The sequence below is a fragment of the Littorina saxatilis genome, linkage group LG8, assembly GCF_037325665.1.
Source record: "Littorina saxatilis isolate snail1 linkage group LG8, US_GU_Lsax_2.0, whole genome shotgun sequence".
Taxonomy (NCBI): Eukaryota; Metazoa; Mollusca; class Gastropoda; order Littorinimorpha; family Littorinidae; genus Littorina; species Littorina saxatilis.
Window position 1 is genome coordinate 22,159,503 of NC_090252.1, and position 17,438 is coordinate 22,176,940.

General features: G+C 38.8%; 1 protein-coding gene across 5 annotated transcripts in view; it reads left to right on the forward strand.

Annotated features, from left to right (window-relative positions):
* The window catches only part of LOC138973041 (uncharacterized), a 33,710-nt gene extending 16,690 nt beyond the window's left edge, over positions 1 to 17,020 (forward strand). For 2 of the 5 annotated variants that reach the window (XM_070345694.1, XM_070345695.1), the window contains exons 5-7: positions 5,354 to 5,533; positions 8,751 to 8,783; positions 9,233 to 17,020. In XM_070345694.1, the coding sequence (XP_070201795.1) occupies positions 5,354 to 5,533; positions 8,751 to 8,783; positions 9,233 to 9,390 (371 nt within the window). In that variant the 3' untranslated portion in view covers positions 9,391 to 17,020. The remainder of the gene's footprint in view (positions 1 to 5,353; positions 5,534 to 8,750; positions 8,784 to 9,232) is intronic. The other 3 variants (XM_070345696.1, XM_070345697.1, XR_011457871.1) reach the window with 2 other exon arrangements.
* Positions 17,021 to 17,438: the final 418 nt, after the last annotated feature.

The window sequence follows — 17,438 nt, forward strand, 5'->3', positions numbered from 1 at the left end:
CTTGACCTTTAAGCCATTTTTCTCATTTTCATGGTATTAGAAGTATCTGGCCCATTTATTGACTTTGTCTAAAACTGCAAACAAAAACAAAAAAAGGTTTAGATTTTAGAAAACATCTTTTCGATAAATAAATAAAAAAGATAATTAGCTGTGCATTTAATGTAGAGAAGCCTGCCTGTTTCACACTCTTAACAACAAACTAACACATTTGTTTGTCTTCAGGCAGTTTAATCTTGATATGAAGACTTCTTGTCAAATGTAGCATCTCTGTGCATCATGGTTATGTTTGTGTGTTGTATGTTCTACACATTAGTGTTCATGTGCTGTTCATTGCCAAATCAGGTCGGCTGTTTCTGTAAATGTGTGCATGTGCTTCTTTGAGTGTTCATTGTTGTTTTTGATGTCGAGTAGAAATCAGAAGAACATCAATTCCTCACCATTATTTTCAAATAACTACTTTTTAGGGTGATCAATTTATTGAACTAAGTGTTTGACGCCTTCTTTTTTTCTTGGTTAAACAAATGATCTTTGTTCGTTTTCCTCTCTCTCTCTCTCTCTCTCTCTCTCTCTCTCTCTCTCTCTCTCTCTCTCTCTCTCTCTCTCTCTCTCTCTCTCTCTCTCTCTCTCTCTCTCTCTCTCTCTCTCTCTCTCTCTCTCTCTCTCTCTCTCTCTCTCTCTCTCTCTCTCATGACACCTAATTGAAGTTATTTTCTCATCCCTTACCCCTGCACCACCCAGCATTGCAGCACAACATACACTTTCACCAAACCATTTCACCCGAGCTTTTTTGCTGCCAAGACCTTACAAACAAGCTCTTTCTGGACAAAAATTCCCCCCCCCCCCCCTCTCTCTCTCTCTCTCTCTCTCTCTCTCTCTCTCTCTTTCTTTTTCTCTCTCTCTCTTTCTTTTTCTCTCTCTCTCTTTCTCTCTCTCTATCTTTCTCTCTCTCTATCTTTCTCCCTCTCCCAGGACAGCTTTTAATTGAAATTCTTTCTCTTCACTTACTCCTACACCACACAACATCGCAGATACTTTTTACCCAGGCTTTCTGCTGCCAAGAGCATACACCAGACCCCTCTCCTGGCCAAGACTTACTTCTACTGTCTTTCACTGCTTTGCTGTACTGTGTACCACCAAGAGCTTTTTAGCAGCTGGATGCTGAGGTGAATGATTGCTCTGAATGCTTTTTACCCCCATTCCTTTTTACTGCTGCCGAGTCGCTCTTCCCCTGAGCATACCATGCGGACCCAGACCCTGTTTGTTGGTTGTATAGGGTTTGGGATTTGGCGGGGAGTTTCTGTGTGATTTATTGTGAGGTAATGCGCCAGAGATACGATCTGCTACTGCCCTGTTCATAATGAGCTGTTTCTCCCTACTGACAAAGCAGTTTCTTCTTAGCTTTCCCTTTCAGTTCCAGTCCATAGGGAAAAGCTCTTTACTCCTGCCTTCTCAGTTACACATGTATGCTAACAGATGTTCTGTTGGTTTTGGTTTTATGTAAGCTCCAGATGGAAAATGGGTTTTTGAGATTTGTGAACTTTGAAGGATTTAGGTTACACTTTAGGACTTGTACAGTCATGATATCCGACTTTTTTTTAAAGCTTCAAAGAACCTTCTTGAAATCCACAACTCCCAACAAGATATGTAACTATGTGAGTAAGGGAGCTATGTAACTGCTCAATTAAGATGTGACTGTGGGAATGTTTTGACCAAGGGTTGTTCTTGAGATCCACAACTTCCAACAAGATAGGTAACTTTGTGGGTAAAGGAGCTATTTAACTATACAATTAAGATATGAGTGTAGGAATGTTGACCAAGGGTTGTTCTTGAGATCCACAACTCCCAACAAGATAGGTAACTTTGTGGGTAAGGGAGCTATTTAACTATACAATTAAGATATGAGTGTGGGAATGTTGACCAAGGGTTGTTCTTGAGATCCACAACTCCCAACAAGATATGTAACTATGTGAGTAAGGGAGCTATTTAACTATACAATTAAGATATGAGTGTGGGAATGTTGACCACGGGTTGTTCTAGAGATCCACAACTCACAACAAGATATGCAACTATGTGAGTAAGGGAGCTATTTAACTATACAATTAAGATATGAGTGTGGGAATGTTGACCAAGGGTTGTTCTTGAGGTCCACAACTCACAACAAGATAGGTAACTTTGTGGGTAAGGGAGCTATTTAACTATACAATTAAGATATGAGTGTGGGAATGTTGACCAAGGGTTGTTCTTGAGATCTACAACTCCCAACAAGATAGGTAACTTTGTGGGTAAGGGAGCTATTTAACTATACAATTAAGATATGAGTGTAGGAATGTTGACCAAGGGTTGTTCTAGAGATCCACAACTCCCAACAAGATATGTAACTATGTGAGTAAGGGAGCTATTTAACTATACAATTAAGATATGAGTGTGGGAATGTTGACCAAAGGTTGTTCTTGAGATCCACAACTCCCAACAAGATAGGTAACTTTGTGGGTAAGGGAGCTATTTAACTACACAATTAAGATGTAAATGCGAGAATATTTTGATCAAGGGTTATGTTTGCACCCAGTTACTCAGACGATGAAAATAATCTTTGCACGTTTTCTTGGCTTTTATTGCAAAAACTGGAGGGCAAAGAAAATATTAATCTTTACTTAAAATCGTTGTTTGTCCTGTTCCACCTTTACTTTGAATCGTTGTTTGATTTGTCCCATCCTTTCACCTTGACTGGTCCCATCCTGTCCCCTTCCGCCCTTGCGTGTTGTACGAGCTTTGCATCTTGGCTTGGCGGCTATGTTGGCTTTTGGAATGACTGGGGCTCTGCATGTTGAATCTGCGAGGGTCAAAGAGTGTCATGATGAACAGATTGTTTGAAGTTGCCTTACTTTAACTCCAAGGGATTGCGTTTTGCCTTCATGATGATCGTTAGAGTCCTCCATAAAATACAGCTTTCTGTGTGTGTTTTAGTAAATAAAAGAGAGAAACTTTAATATTATTGGCAGAAGGTGTTTATCAATCCTTGGAAAGAAAAAAAGGTTTAATACACTTATAAAATAATGTGTATCAAGGTTTTTTTTAAATTGCATTCCTATATGTCTCATTCAATATTCAGACTTATCACAGCATGCATATAGAAACCAAGTCCGACAACTCTTCTGCTGAAAAGAAGGAATGACTTAAATGGTTTTAAACTTAATATTCATTCAAATAAAATCTGTGTGAACAAATAATTGTCTCTACTGTTTGAAAAGAGTAACACCACTACAACGTTTTGCCACTTGACTTTTTGAGCTGTGGTTGCTGCAATGAATGCTGATAGTGGCAAAGTTAAGTGACTTGATAACAAGATTAACAGTCACGTTTTAATCGGGAAACAAGGAAGATCCTTTGAATCTTCAGAGACACGTTTTAATCAGGAAACAAGGAACAAGGAAGAGCCTTTGAATTTGAATACATTTCTCAGATCTTAGAAGCTTGTTTCAGAGAATGACTTTAATGCTCTGGAGTGTTTGTTTGATAGGTACAGGGAAGGTTATCTGAAAAAAACAGTGATTCTTATTTTAACTTTCAAGCTTTGGCAAACTTTATTAGCTGCACTTTACAATTGTGATTTATATTCTCCCCCATTGCGGCATTACCCTCCCATCACATCCGATGCCCATGCATATTATTCCTCCACCTAATGTCAGAAGTGACTCGCCTAGCTCTGACTTTAAGGCTGTAGGTTCTGGCTGTGATTTCTGGCACTGGCAAAACAGCATTAACAAGAAATTCCTCCGAGGTAGGAAAAACACCCCCGTCCTTAGCATTCTCACTGCCACCAACTGAGCAGGCACTGCTAACAAGTGTGGTTATTTCCCTTTGACCATTAATATGTGCCTCTATAAGTCCTTGCAGAATCTTAATCCACCAATAACTCCCTAACCGTGTGTTTGACTGGTCCCAATTTTTGTAAGGACCGTCTCAGGAATGTATAGAACCTGTTCACCAAGTTTGGTGACGATCGGTCCGTTCATTCTTGAGATCTATATGCGAACACAAACAAACAAACAAACACATCGAGCGAAACCTATACACACCCCTATACCGGGGGTGTAATAATGCTACAGACATGTACATATGCTTTTATGCCAGGTTCATAACTTTGCTTAGTCATACGCATATATGTATGTCGGCAGAGGCCTTGTTGCCAATGTTAAATTGATTAGACTAAAATAGATCATGATGACAGATGGTAAGCTTGGTGTAAATGTGTTTGACATAGACCTCTAAATCACATTGAAGAAAGAATATTTTAAGCAGTGGCATGTTGAATGGCTTTGACTGTTGGGAATGTTTTGGCTTTTGTAAACCTCTTTTTTTCCGTTCAAACATTTGAAATGGAATGAAGCTTGTTTGGAATGGATTTTACTTGCCCTGTTCCTCTGAAGCGGCGTATGGCTGCCTAAATGGCGGGGTGAAAACGGTCATACACGTAAAAGCCGTGGGAGTTTCAGCCCATGAACGAACAAACAAACTTGCCCTGTGAACACAGCATCAACAACTTTGCATTGTTGGATTTATATCATGTAAAATGTGACTCACTGCATTGAGACCGTTGTGCAAGGCATGCAGAAGAGAGATCTCAACACAGCATCTGGTGTTACTAAACGGAGAATGCATGAACATAAATGAGTTTAATGCTTGATGTTCAACCCAAAAGCTGCATGAAAGAACCTTGAAAGATAAGATTAACTGTAACCAATGTAGCGATTTGAATACAAATGAAGCATAGGTAAAACGTTTTCTTGCAAACATTAATTTGCATTGCAGTTCTACATATCTATGTTAGAACAAGCTGCTTAATAGATACGGCTGTTTGCTTTTCTTGATTTGCCTGCTTTTGAATGAACATTTCAAATAGAAGAAAATGTGTGATGCTTGGCTTCTAGTTTAAAATACAACAATCTTTCAGAAAAATATCCTTTGGTTGTTAACTCTAATCGACTAATGACTATGTATGACTATGTATTTCAAGGTCAGAAACAATTGTATTTGTAACATGAGACTTAAAAAATGCAGGTTATTAATGCATGACATTTTGGTCAGTGGTTATAGAAGAACTGAAATGTATTGAACATCAATAGTAGATTTACAATAAATACAATAAAACTAGGATAGCAGGTCAGCCGTCTTCCTATGCATGGCATTTTGTAAACTAGAAAGAGTACTGTAGTCAAGATTATCAGTAATGAAAGTCATCAATTTGTTTAATAAAAGTAATCCCATATATATATACAGTGTTAAGAAAAACACTTAGTTTGAAATGACATCAGTATAAGCATGGTCAGTGCATATTTGTTTACCCTATTTCTAGATGGGCGCTACCCGACCTTTGCCTCAAGTAGTGAGCATCCCCCTACTTATTGGGACTCGAACTCGCCCGATCATGATCTTGATGGACACTACGACCACCGCAACAACCTGTCCTTTGATTCCCAGATCGACAGGCAGCTGTACGAACATGAGCTCAACAGGAGAAACGATTTGGCCATATGTACGTGTCCAGGATGACTGTTCGTTGGTTTTGACGATAGAAATAGTGCCACTGCATGATAAAGGATAGTTTTTCACATCTATATATATATATGCAAATTTTTTTTTTAAATCTCCTCAAAACAAGTTTTGTGGGAAAAAATACTTTATTATCCCATCGCTGGGAAATTTGGATCGCTTCCCACCAATGGAAAGCTAGCAGCAACTCGCTACCCAGGTTTGTACCTGTTTAGGCCACACACAAAAAGTTGTATGTTTCCGGTAACATGGCTACAAAAAATAGGGTAGGTAGGTAGGGAATTGTTTTATTTTTTTTATTTTTTTTGTTTTTGGTCAGGGTAGAAAATAACTATACAGTGACGCAAAGAGACTAGACTTACTATACAAAGAGAAAGACAACACATTACAAAACAAATGAGACAAAAGGGATGCGGGGTTATCCCCCTTGTGTCGTCGGCCGTCTGTTACTTTCGTTTTGACGTGTTTTTTTTGTGGTTTTTTTTGCAAATGCAATGAAAAAAAGTCTAGGGTCGGCGGGAAAAAACTAGGTAGGGTCGGGTGACCAGAAACATACAACTTTTTTTTGGGGGGGGGCCTTAAGTGTACTTCTGGCATAATGACCAGGGTGTTCTAGGTGCCACAGTGGTGACACTGGGGTCATGGTGGAAGGGGTTTAGGGGGACACGGATTCTGTCTCTGAGTCTGCACATAAAGTTGACTCATGTCTGTGTGGGCTGTAACCGATATTTTCCACTGGTGTTTATGGTGTCACATGATTTTTGCGGTTTGGCCACAATTACAAAGAAGGTTGGTACTTATGCTGTAGACAGTTGGTCAAGAAGACATAAACCGGATACTATATGACCATCTGTTGATAGGAGACAGTGGCTGGTTTATGTCTTGCTGTCTGGAAGATGGCTGTCAGCATTATTTGCATAGTTGTATCTGCTACTTTAGAAACAGGCATGAGGCAAGCATGATGTTTTTTCCATCAGTTAGTGGATTGCAAGCATTTTCAAAGGTCCACATATCATTCTTGAGATCCCCAGGTTGCACAATTTGTTTAAGGGAAGAATGCTTTCAGCCTTCTTTACAGATTTATGATCTCTTGCCTGATGGGGGAGTTTTGCTCATTGCTGCATTTATTTTGTGGAGTGACATTCCCCAAAGGTATCTGAATACAGAATACAGAATACAGAATACAGTATGTATTGAGCCAAGTGACATTAAAAAAACATTTAAAGCACAAGGAATTTAGCGTAGTGTTGGTAAAATCACGCACACACACACACACACACACACACACACACACACACACACACACACGTGCCCACACATTCACTGACATACACACCAACACACACACGCCCACACTACAGCAGTCACGATCACACCATCACACGCAGGGCAGACATGAGGTAAAACAAATGACAATCATCTATTAAAAGAAAAAGTACAAAGAGTGGTCTAAGATGCTGGTGGAAGGGTCTACACAGAATACAATTTTATAATCTAATGCATAGTTAGAACTAGCCCATCCCCTCCACCCACCCACTCATGAATGACTAAAATAATGCAGTCTTCCATTTCTGTTTTTAAACACATGCTGTTATTTGTGAAGCTGAAGAGGGTGTGTGAAGTTCTAAAGAACAGGCAGTCTCCATTTCTTTGTGGTAGATTCTATCTTTTCGAGCCATTTTTTTGGTCTTGCTAAATGTGTTTGTGTTCTTGAAAGGTCAGCTGGTTGCCGTTAATAAAAGTCACCTGATTCCTTGATGGGTTCTTTTAGCTGATTGTTAATGATATTTTTAAAAGGTCAATTACTGCTTCTTTCCTCATGTGTTTTGATTAGGCGTCTCTCCTTCTAAACTTACAACTTGTCCTTTGTTAATGATTTTTATTTCTTTTTTTGTTCTTGTTTCTTTTTTATTGTCAATATTTCCTTTACACTTAACTCCCTTTATTTCTTTTGTCTTGGGGGCTGGACACATCACATACTGGTTTTGTCCAGTTTCTTTTGGCACCGAGTCGGGTCATTCCGTTGAAACGCAGCTCTTTTGTGCCTGTATTGACTTTAGTACACTCCTCTAGTTATGCACTTGTTTTGTTACCCTTTCTGTTATGAGAAGACAATCATACATAGCAAAAGCATGAAACATTTGATGATTATGCTCTGTAGCTTGTTTTTAAGACTACGAAAGCTTTTTTCTTTCTTTGAATGTTCAGTTTTTGCGCCTTTTAAGAAGCAAAATGGGTGTGTTTCTTTCTTCTCACTCCTTTAGTTCGGTGTCTCCTTTTGCTCACATAGGGGAATGTTCAGTTTTTCCGCCATTTTGGAAGCAAAATGGGTGTGTTTCTCTCTTCTAACTCCTTTAGTTCGGTGTCTCCTTTTGCTCACATATGGGAATGTTCAGTTTTTCCGCCATTTAAGAAGCAAAATGGGTGTGTTTCTCTCTTCTCACTCCTTTAGTTCGGTGTCTCCTTTTGCTCACATAGTCATAGGGAAAAAGTGCAGGTGTCATTAGTGTTGTGTTTGCACTGGACTGTGTGAGTGTTTTCTGTTCTTCTAGTGTCAGCTTAGTCACTTAACATTTTTCCTTTCATGCTCGTCTAAAAACGTTTTCTCCAAGTACAGTGTTCGGGTTACATTGGGTAATCAAAAGCTTTGGGGGAAGATGTTTTTCGTGTTACAATAATAGTATTTGTTTTCTAAATTCGACTTTCCAACAATCTTTCAATTCCATTTTCTGTTTTTTTTTTCCTCTCTCTCTCTCTCTCTCTCTCTCTCTCTCTCTCTCTCTCTCTCTCTCTCTCTCTCTCTCTCTCTCTCTCTGAAGTATATATAATCATGCACACGCTCTCTCTCTCTCTCTCTCTCTCTCTCTCTCTCTCTCTGTGTCTCTCTCTGTCTCTCTCTCTCTCTGTCTCTCTCTCTCTCTCTCTGAAGTGCATATATATATAAGCAAGCACACGCATGCACGCACACACACGCGCACACTTACACATTCACAAACACACACACACAGGCACACACACACACACACACACACACACACACACACACACACACACACACACACACACACACACACACACACACACACACACACACACACACACACACACATATATATATATGCTTCAGCTTACACATACACTGAACACGCTTATGTACCAGTACCCTCTCATTGAGTTAAACGTGTTCTTTGCTGTTTCAGATGGAAGAGCAGATGGCTTCAGAGGACAACAAGGTAATTAAACTCTCTCTCTCTCTCTCTCTCTCTCTCTCTCTCTCTCTCTCTCTCTCTCTCTCTCTCTCTCTCTCTCTCTCTCTCTCTCTCTCTCTCTCTCTCTCTCTCTCTCTCTCTCGCTCTCTCTCTCTCATGCAACAACACACTTGCAGGAAGTATAGTTTGACTTAATCCCCAGCAACAAGGAGTACTTCAAATGTTTATGCATATATATTCCTTTTGTGTGACTAGACTTTCTCACTGTCGCAGCTATGCATGATTCGTTTTGAAACTGTATTATTGATACTGTTGTTGAGATTTGCAGCTGTTCGTGTGTTTGTTAGTTGTTGTTTTTTTCCATGAAGGGACAGGGGTGTGGTGTCAGAGTGTGGTTATGTTCAAACTTCCATGGGAATTGCTGTTTTTGTAGTCAGACTTGTACAACATGTATTGTTTGTGCATTGTTTCAGAATCCATCCACATGCAGAGTCGGCCTATGAGCCCATCCAAGGACAAATACATTGACCTTGAGGATCGTAAAGATCCTAGCCTTCAGAGCCAGGAGAGTGGCTACTCAACGGGCGATATCAACAAACCCAAAAAGGTTATCTATGAAGTCGTTGTCTGATCCCCGATTCGTGCGTGGTGCTCTCCCTTTTTTTCTTCATCGTCGTCGTCGTGGTGATCATTCATCTTTGTTCATCAGTGTTGTGGTGATTCGATGTACAATGTGATGTACGTGCGGCAGACTAGACATTCTGTTCTTCCTGTCCGTGGCTGAAAGAGTACTTGGATTTTCTAGACTTAGATCTAGATTTTCAGCAAGAGATTGGTTTTGCCTGAATTTAGATCTGTGGTTGTTAGTGTTGCTGAGAACAGTATTGTTGGATCACTGCAGCTAGCCAGGCCTTTGCTGTTTGCTGTTCAGTGTGCTTTTGTGGAGCTGTGACTTTGTAAGCACTGCTTTAGTCAGTCTGAAAGTGGAGAGAGACGTATGTGTGTGTTTGTGCTCCTGTTGCACTAGACTCCCACTGTGAAGAAAAGCTGTAATACACAGGCACTTGATATGGAAAGCTACCTGTAACACAACACACATGAAGAAAAGCTGTAATACACAGGCACTTGATGTGAACAGTAGCAGAAACTGAGAGGAAAGAGAGGAAGAAGAATGTTGGGAAGAACAAGACAGATTGAATTACAGAGACATAGTAATAGTAAACACACAACAATAGAGAGAAGAGAGAACGGAAGTCTCGGATTCACAAAGGTGTAGCAAGAGTGCGTGGAAATAAATCCAGAAGAACAAAATAAGAGAGCAGACTCTTTGAAGTTATCACTCATCTACATGTAAAACTTGCTGTAGTTTTGATAGAAGAACTACGTGTGACAAACATTGCGTCCAGACATTTGGTGTTCAAATCCGTCTTGCAAGTTCACCAGGCAGCATCAACCTGTATTTGCCACGCTTATATTTGTGTCATTCTTCCGACTTGTCTTTGTGTGAGGTTCAGCATAGAGACAACAGACTCTTACTATCAGAGACTCTGTGCTTTGCGTTGTGTTACCTGATAATCAACAGACTTTGTTTCTTAGGTTTACTCAGAAAAAGAAGTTGAAGTACCTCCCTTAAAAGAATTGCATTCATATGAAATACTACTTATACGCAAGTTTGTGCAGTAATGTTTTGTTGGTTTCAGTGAGTGTGCTTAATGTACATAAACAAATGTTATGTCTGTACAGTTTTGTTTTGGAAAAGTTAAGAAATATTCTGTTTGTAATGATTTTTTATTTTAAAGGTTACTCTTTTTTTTTTATAGGAATTTTGGTTTACAAGTACCAAGAGGTGAATTTCTTTTAAGGCATTTTTGTTTCCACCTAACCTGGATTTTTTAAACACCCTTTATGGATTGTAGATACAAATGAAAGATTGTAGAGGTTGAATCCTTTCCATTATGAGATTAAGTACTTAATGATCTCGCACAATCTGTGGATTTGAATGAACTTTACAATGTGTGATGTGAGCGTTTCTTCGTCTGAAAGTCTACATTTTATTTAAGATACTTTCCTCCCCATTTTAACAATCATGTATACCATCCCAGATCTGTTCAAGGTTTTACCCCCCCGCGGGTTAGGGGGAGTCCCATATTGGTTGGGACGAGAAAGAATTTACCCGATGCTACCCAGCATGTCGTAAGAGGCGACTAACGGTTCTGTTTCTCCTTTTACCCTTGTTAAGTGTTTCTTGTATAGAATATAGTCAATGTTTGTAAAGATTTTAGTCAAGCAGTATGTAAGAAATGTTAAGTCCTTTGTACTGGAAACTTGCATTCTCCAAGTAAGGTCATATATTGTACTACGTTGCAAGCCCCTGGAGCAATTTTTTGATTAGTGCTTTTGTGAACAAGAAACAATTAACAAGTGGCTCTATCCCATCTTTCCCCTATCCCATCTTCCCCCTTTCCCCGTCGCGATATAACCTTGAATGGTTGAAAACGACGTTAAACACCAAATAAAGAAAGTTCAAGGTTTTCATGGGTAGGGGCATCCCTTGACTTATAGTTATACACTTGAGACAAAAACAAGCAGTCTGGCAGCTTTTTGTGTAAAAGTGGAATTTTTGCTGAATTAATTTCACAGCTTTACCGACCTGTAAGCTACAAAATTAATTCAGAAAAAATCTCCACTTGGCACAGAATGTTACATGATGTAGCCATGCTGTTGTTTTTGGGCTGACCATATAAAACCTAAGACAGATTTGTAGTGATTTTCAGAATGGTTTACATCGGGAGGAAGGTCTCTGTAAAATTCACTTTTGATAAGCCAGGTTCTGAGCCAGGTTCTAAACATATTGTAAAAAATATTCTGATGAAAAGATCCATTTGAAGGGGGTAAAAGCAATCCAACTGCGAAAAAAAAAGCTTTTTTGTCAGAGCCTTATAGTTTCACGGGAGATAATTACCTCTATCCTGTAAGACTGAGAGTTGAGCATTTTCATAAGAACTCAGAATGTCTCAGCTGTGTTTCAGTACACACGTTTTTTCTGTGAAAGAAATCTGCTTTTTCTATAAGTGCATGTATGTGTGACACCATTTTGTCTTCTTGATTTTATTTTATTTTTTTCCCCTGAACAAGAATCCATCCACACTTCTCCATTTCTTTGGAATTTAACATCAGTTTTGTGGTCTTAAGATTTAAACAAAATCATGTCTACATATCACCAAGCCAATGATTTTTGTCTTTTATATTTAAAGTAACAACTTGCAATGACAGTGCCTTGTTATACACAGTTGTGAGGTACAACCACAGACTTCTTTTTAACTCATTTTAAATTTTAGTGTTGTGATTTCTGGAAATATTTGTCCAATTGACAGCATTTTTCTGTTTCATTTTCTGTCAATGTTTTTATCAACAAATGTACTTCCCACCTGTTAAATGTTTTTCTTTATGTTTGATGAAATGAAAATGATTGTTTTGCATGAACTTTTATTACCACATAAACCACAGAAGCGAATATTAGTACGACTAAAATTTTGGTTTTTGTTATTGTTAAGTCTCACACACTGAAGTTACGGAAAGTTTGTTGTTGTTTTTTCATTCAAAGTTGATTACAAATGTTTGTGCGAAGAGACAGGGGAGAATAAGTTATACTGATTAACTGTCAGACAAGATGAGGATTCTTCAAACTACGTAAATGTATGTATTCCGTCTGCCAAATGTTGAGTGCACTGCTAATTTGAAGTCTTGATTGAAAGGGGAAAAAAATTATAGTGCAAAAAAGTTAGACAAATTTACTGTTCTTGGTTTTATTTTATTTATTTATTTTTAAATGAACTTTTGTTAAATGTATTTTTTAAGGACACAAAATGATAGAGTGCCATACAGAGGCCTTTTTTCATTCTTCTTTGACATTTTCAACTGATGGCATTTGAAATTTAACCGCCTTACACATTAAATTATGCAGTCAAGCAAATGGTCCATTTTTCTCTAAATCAATGTGGGAACCTCATTTTTAAGCAGCAGTTCTTTAAAAAGATTGATTAATTTGATGAAAGTATACACAGTCTAGGCTTATGCAACGATATTTTGAATTTGAGGATGCTTCAAATGTTTCCGAAACATGGGATTTCTTACTAAGTAAGTAAGTTACATTTGGTTTATTATTATTATTATTATTGTGATCATTTTTATGCGCCTAATCTAGATATAGCCCTAGGCGCTTACATATTAATTTCTGCCGTTTGAAATGGAATTTTTTTACAGACAGACACACAAACAGACATTTTTTACACACAATATATACCATCATTTTACTCATTTCTCATTTTCATTTTAATCACCAAGCTTCCATATACCAGGCACCACTTTTTACTCCCTTTTTGAGTTAAGAAACATTTAGGCATATCACTATCAGGTTTATACATTTTTGTTCTTTGCACTTTAGAGCATTCATCTTTTATCTTCTGACTTTACAACAGTTTTTGAGTCACTTGAGAAAAAGTGACTCTATGTAATCGGTCAGTGTTAGTCTGTCCGGCCGGCCGGCCGGCCGTCCGTAGACACCACCTTAACGTTGGACTTTTCTCGGAAACTATCAAAGCGATCCGGCTCATATTTTGTTTAGTCGTGACCTCCAATGACCTCTACACTTTAACGATGGTTTCGTTGACCTTTGACCTTTTTCAAGGTCACAGGTCAGCGTCAAAGGAAAAATTAGACATTTTATATCTTTGACAAAGTTCATCGGATGTGATTGAAACTTTGTAGGATTATTCTTTACATCAAAGTATTTACATCTGTAGCCTTTTACGAACGTTATCAGAAAAACAAGGGAGATAACTAGCCTTTTCTGTTCGGCAACACACAACTTAACGTTGGGCTTTTCTCGGAAACTATAAAAGTGACCGGGCTCAAATTTTATGTGAACGTGACTCATTGTGTTGTGAATAGCAATTTCTTCCTGTCCATCTGATGCCTCATATAATATTCAGAACTGCGAAAGTGACTCGATCGAGCGTTTGCTCTTCTTGTTTTTTTCTTTTTTTTTTATAACCATATTTCAAGATGATCATAAATTAGCATTTTGGGTTTAGTTTCTGCCTCTGTGGAACGAAGGTTTTTAGACTGAATTGATATTTATGTTCTCTGTTTCTACACCATGATGTGAAACAACTGAATCAAAATGAAAATGTACAGTGTATGTTGTTGTCTCAAGTGCAGAATGGTTAGTACTCCATCGATGTTGGCTTGCGAGTGTGCCAGTGTTTTTCTGTTCCGGCGTTTGGTGTTCCGCGTTTGTAATATAGAACTTATGTGCGTTTTGTATAAAAACTGTACAAATGTATGAATATATACATGTACAAAAATACTGCACGACTAAGCTGACGTGAGAAAGAGACAGTGTGTGCAGACTAGACGCTGGAAAATGTGTAGAGTGAGAGATGTTAGCTAAACTCAAAGTGCAATGGTACCTGTGATGTTCGGTCCCTCTGATGAAAGGACACCTCCTGATACAGGATACCTTCTGTTTCCCCGTGTCTTTGAAGCTTGCCAAATGTACCTGCCATTAGAGGATGCCTGTAATGTAGGGACTCTTTTGGGCCGGTGTAACACGAGAAAATTACTCCCACGAGATATTTACTCCGGAGTAAACATTTCGTACGAAAAAGTTACTCCCTTTACGAAAAAGCACTCCCCCATTGCACGAGAAAATTACTCCCCAAGACAGGTGAGTTCCGAGTAAACATTTCGTTCAAAAATGTTACTCCCCTGACGAATAAATAACGAATAAATTACTTCACCCCAACATGAGCAATTTAACTTCCCATGCCAGGTGTACGAAATTTTTACTCCCTTGTCCAGGCATGGGAATTGTCCGCCGAATGGCGGATTTCCGCCGAATTTTTTTTTTGTTCCGCCGAAAATGCAAAAGTGTCCGCCGAAAAAATAAAGGGGGGAGGCACACAAAAAAAAGCACCGGTTACTTTGGCCTTTGCGCAAAAGCCCGCGAAAACTTTCCGTACTTTCTTTACGCACTGCTACCGCCCGCCTCAGTTATTGAACTATTCTGTTTGAAAGTAAACAAGATTGCACAGATTGTGTTACAAGTTACATTTTCCTGTTTGTCTCAACAGATAACATTTTTTTCAAATTTAAACCATATATAATACATGTAAGCAAAATTTGGTACATTTTTGTACTAAAAACTCTGATTCTAAAAACAGAATTTAATGGCAAACTTGGAGCTCAGATGACACCAGATTGCACCATCTGGGTTCTTTGGAGAAAAAAAATTTCCGGGGGGGCATGCCCCCGGACCCCCCTAGTAAGGCTAGGCGCTTCGCGCCGTCGACTTGACGCTTTGCGTCTTCAGTTATAAATTTTCCGCCTTTTTTACTATTTTCAATTCCCATGCCTGCTTGTCCCCTGTTAGTCTTGGTGGTGGAAGGGGTGGAAGGAGGGTAGCGCGACATTTGTGTGCGCAAGATCACTTATTGGCATTATCCCTTCGCCCGCATCCTATTTTTGCGTACGAGATTTTTATTGGAAGTAAAAAAAAATGGGGAGTACAAATTTCGTGGAGGGAGTAATTTTTTCGTGCCTTGGGGAGTTCTTTTCTCGTACAAAAAGTGTACTCGGAGTAAGAATTTCGTACGAAATATATACTCCGGAGTAAATTTTTCGTGGAGTAAAAATTTCGTGTTACACCGGTTTCAGTGGTGCCTGTTTATCACATAATAGGTACAGTCATACCTGTGATGAATGGACACCTTGGGACCAGCCGAAAGTGTTCCTACTGTCCTGCAATGACAGGTATATTTTGGTAGAGATAATAGATAAAGGAACAACAGAAGGTGTCCTTTTAAGAGAAGTGTCCTCTCATAGGAGGGACTTCACACCGCAAGTACCACTGAACACAACATGGGATGTGACAGTGAGTGAATGGATGACATGGCTGTGCTTGTCTCACATGATAAGCAGGCTAGTTCGATGCTAGAATTCATTATTGGGCATAGGCAACTGTGATGCATGCTAGAGCTAAACAAAAGGGTTTACCTACCTGAACATTTTGCTGCGATTTGTTGATTGCTTTTGGAGGGTGTGAGTTGAGGTGAAACACTTTTAAAATGAAAGATTTTACCTCTCCTGATAATTTTGTTGGCGAGTTTCTAAAGATAAAAGCATTGTTGCATTCAACGTGAGCTTCCCTGGCAACAACCTCTTCCCCCAAAATGTTGGGTTTTTTTTAGAAAAAAGAGTGTGAATGAGTGTGTGTGTATGAGTGTGTGTGTTTGCTTGAGTGTTTGAAAGAGTACTTGTGATCATAGTATCTTGTAGGTGCATTCAAAATGTAAATTACTCATGTGTCTTGTAAAGTGTTTCTTGTATAGAATATAGTCAATTTTTGTAAAGATTTTAGTCAAGCAGTATGTAAGAAATGTTAAGTCCTTTGTACTGGAAACTTGCATTCTCCCAGTAAGGTAGTACATTGTACTACTTTGTAAGCCCCTGGAGCAAATTTTTGATTAGTGCTTTTGTGAACAAGAAACAATTGACAAGTGGCTCTATCCCATCTCCCCCCTTTCCCTGTCGCGATATAACCTTCGTGGTTGAAAACGACGTTAAACACCAAATAAAGAAAGAATGTGTCTTGCATACATGTTCATGGCAAAGAAATTACAGATAGGATTTTTTATTTTGAACTTAAATGTGGTAGAATACTTTGACCTTTACAGACATTTGCCCTATCTTGTTCCCTCCCCACACAACCCTGCCCCACCCTAACCCCCCACCCTCCAATCATTTCAGTATTCAGTATGGAGAAGGAAAATAACAAGTAAATGACATGGTGTTGTTTTTTCCAGAGATTGTTTCAGCTTTTGTGACATTTTTTTTATCGAATCATACTGAATAATTTTCATCTGACATTGTAACAAACTTGCAATAATATTGTTTTTCTGAAGTGAGAGAAGGTGTGTGTGTGTGTGTTTGTGTGTGTGTGTGTGTGTGTGTGTGTGTGTGTGTGTGTGTGTGTGTGTGTGTGTGTGTGTGTGTGTGTGTTTGTGTGTGTGTGTGTGTAAGAGAGAGGAAGTGATAGAGAGAGGAAAGTGTTATGTGCATGCATGCCTGAATGTGTGTGTGTTGTGACAAAAAATATTGTGCATGAGCATGTTGCAAACATAAGATATTTCTCACAGCGAAAGATGTGCTGATTTTTCTACACATGTATGAAACGACAATAAATCAAAATATTCTTCAAATTTGTAGTCATGGTTTGTGTGCGAGAGAGATTGTGTGTCTGTGTGTGTGTGTGTGTGTGTGCACACTTACACCTTATATTCTTGTTAAGAAGCGTCTACCAAAAAGAGACTACATATATCCAAGCTTCACTGATTCAGCAAATCATAATTGTTTTCTTCTTGCAAACAGCATGATCCATCTAAGAAATAACTGATGTCTTTTTCTAGAACAAGAAAACGAACGTCTTCACATTTTTACCACATTCAACATCAGAACAATCACTGGGCAAATTCAGATGAAGAAAAAACACAAGGCGACACCAAAGATGACTGAAGCGAGTTTAAAATGAGATCAGACGATAATATTTGATGTTCACAGACGTATGGATATCAAACTTTGACATACTACCAATTTGTGCCGGTGTTCCACCCAAACTTC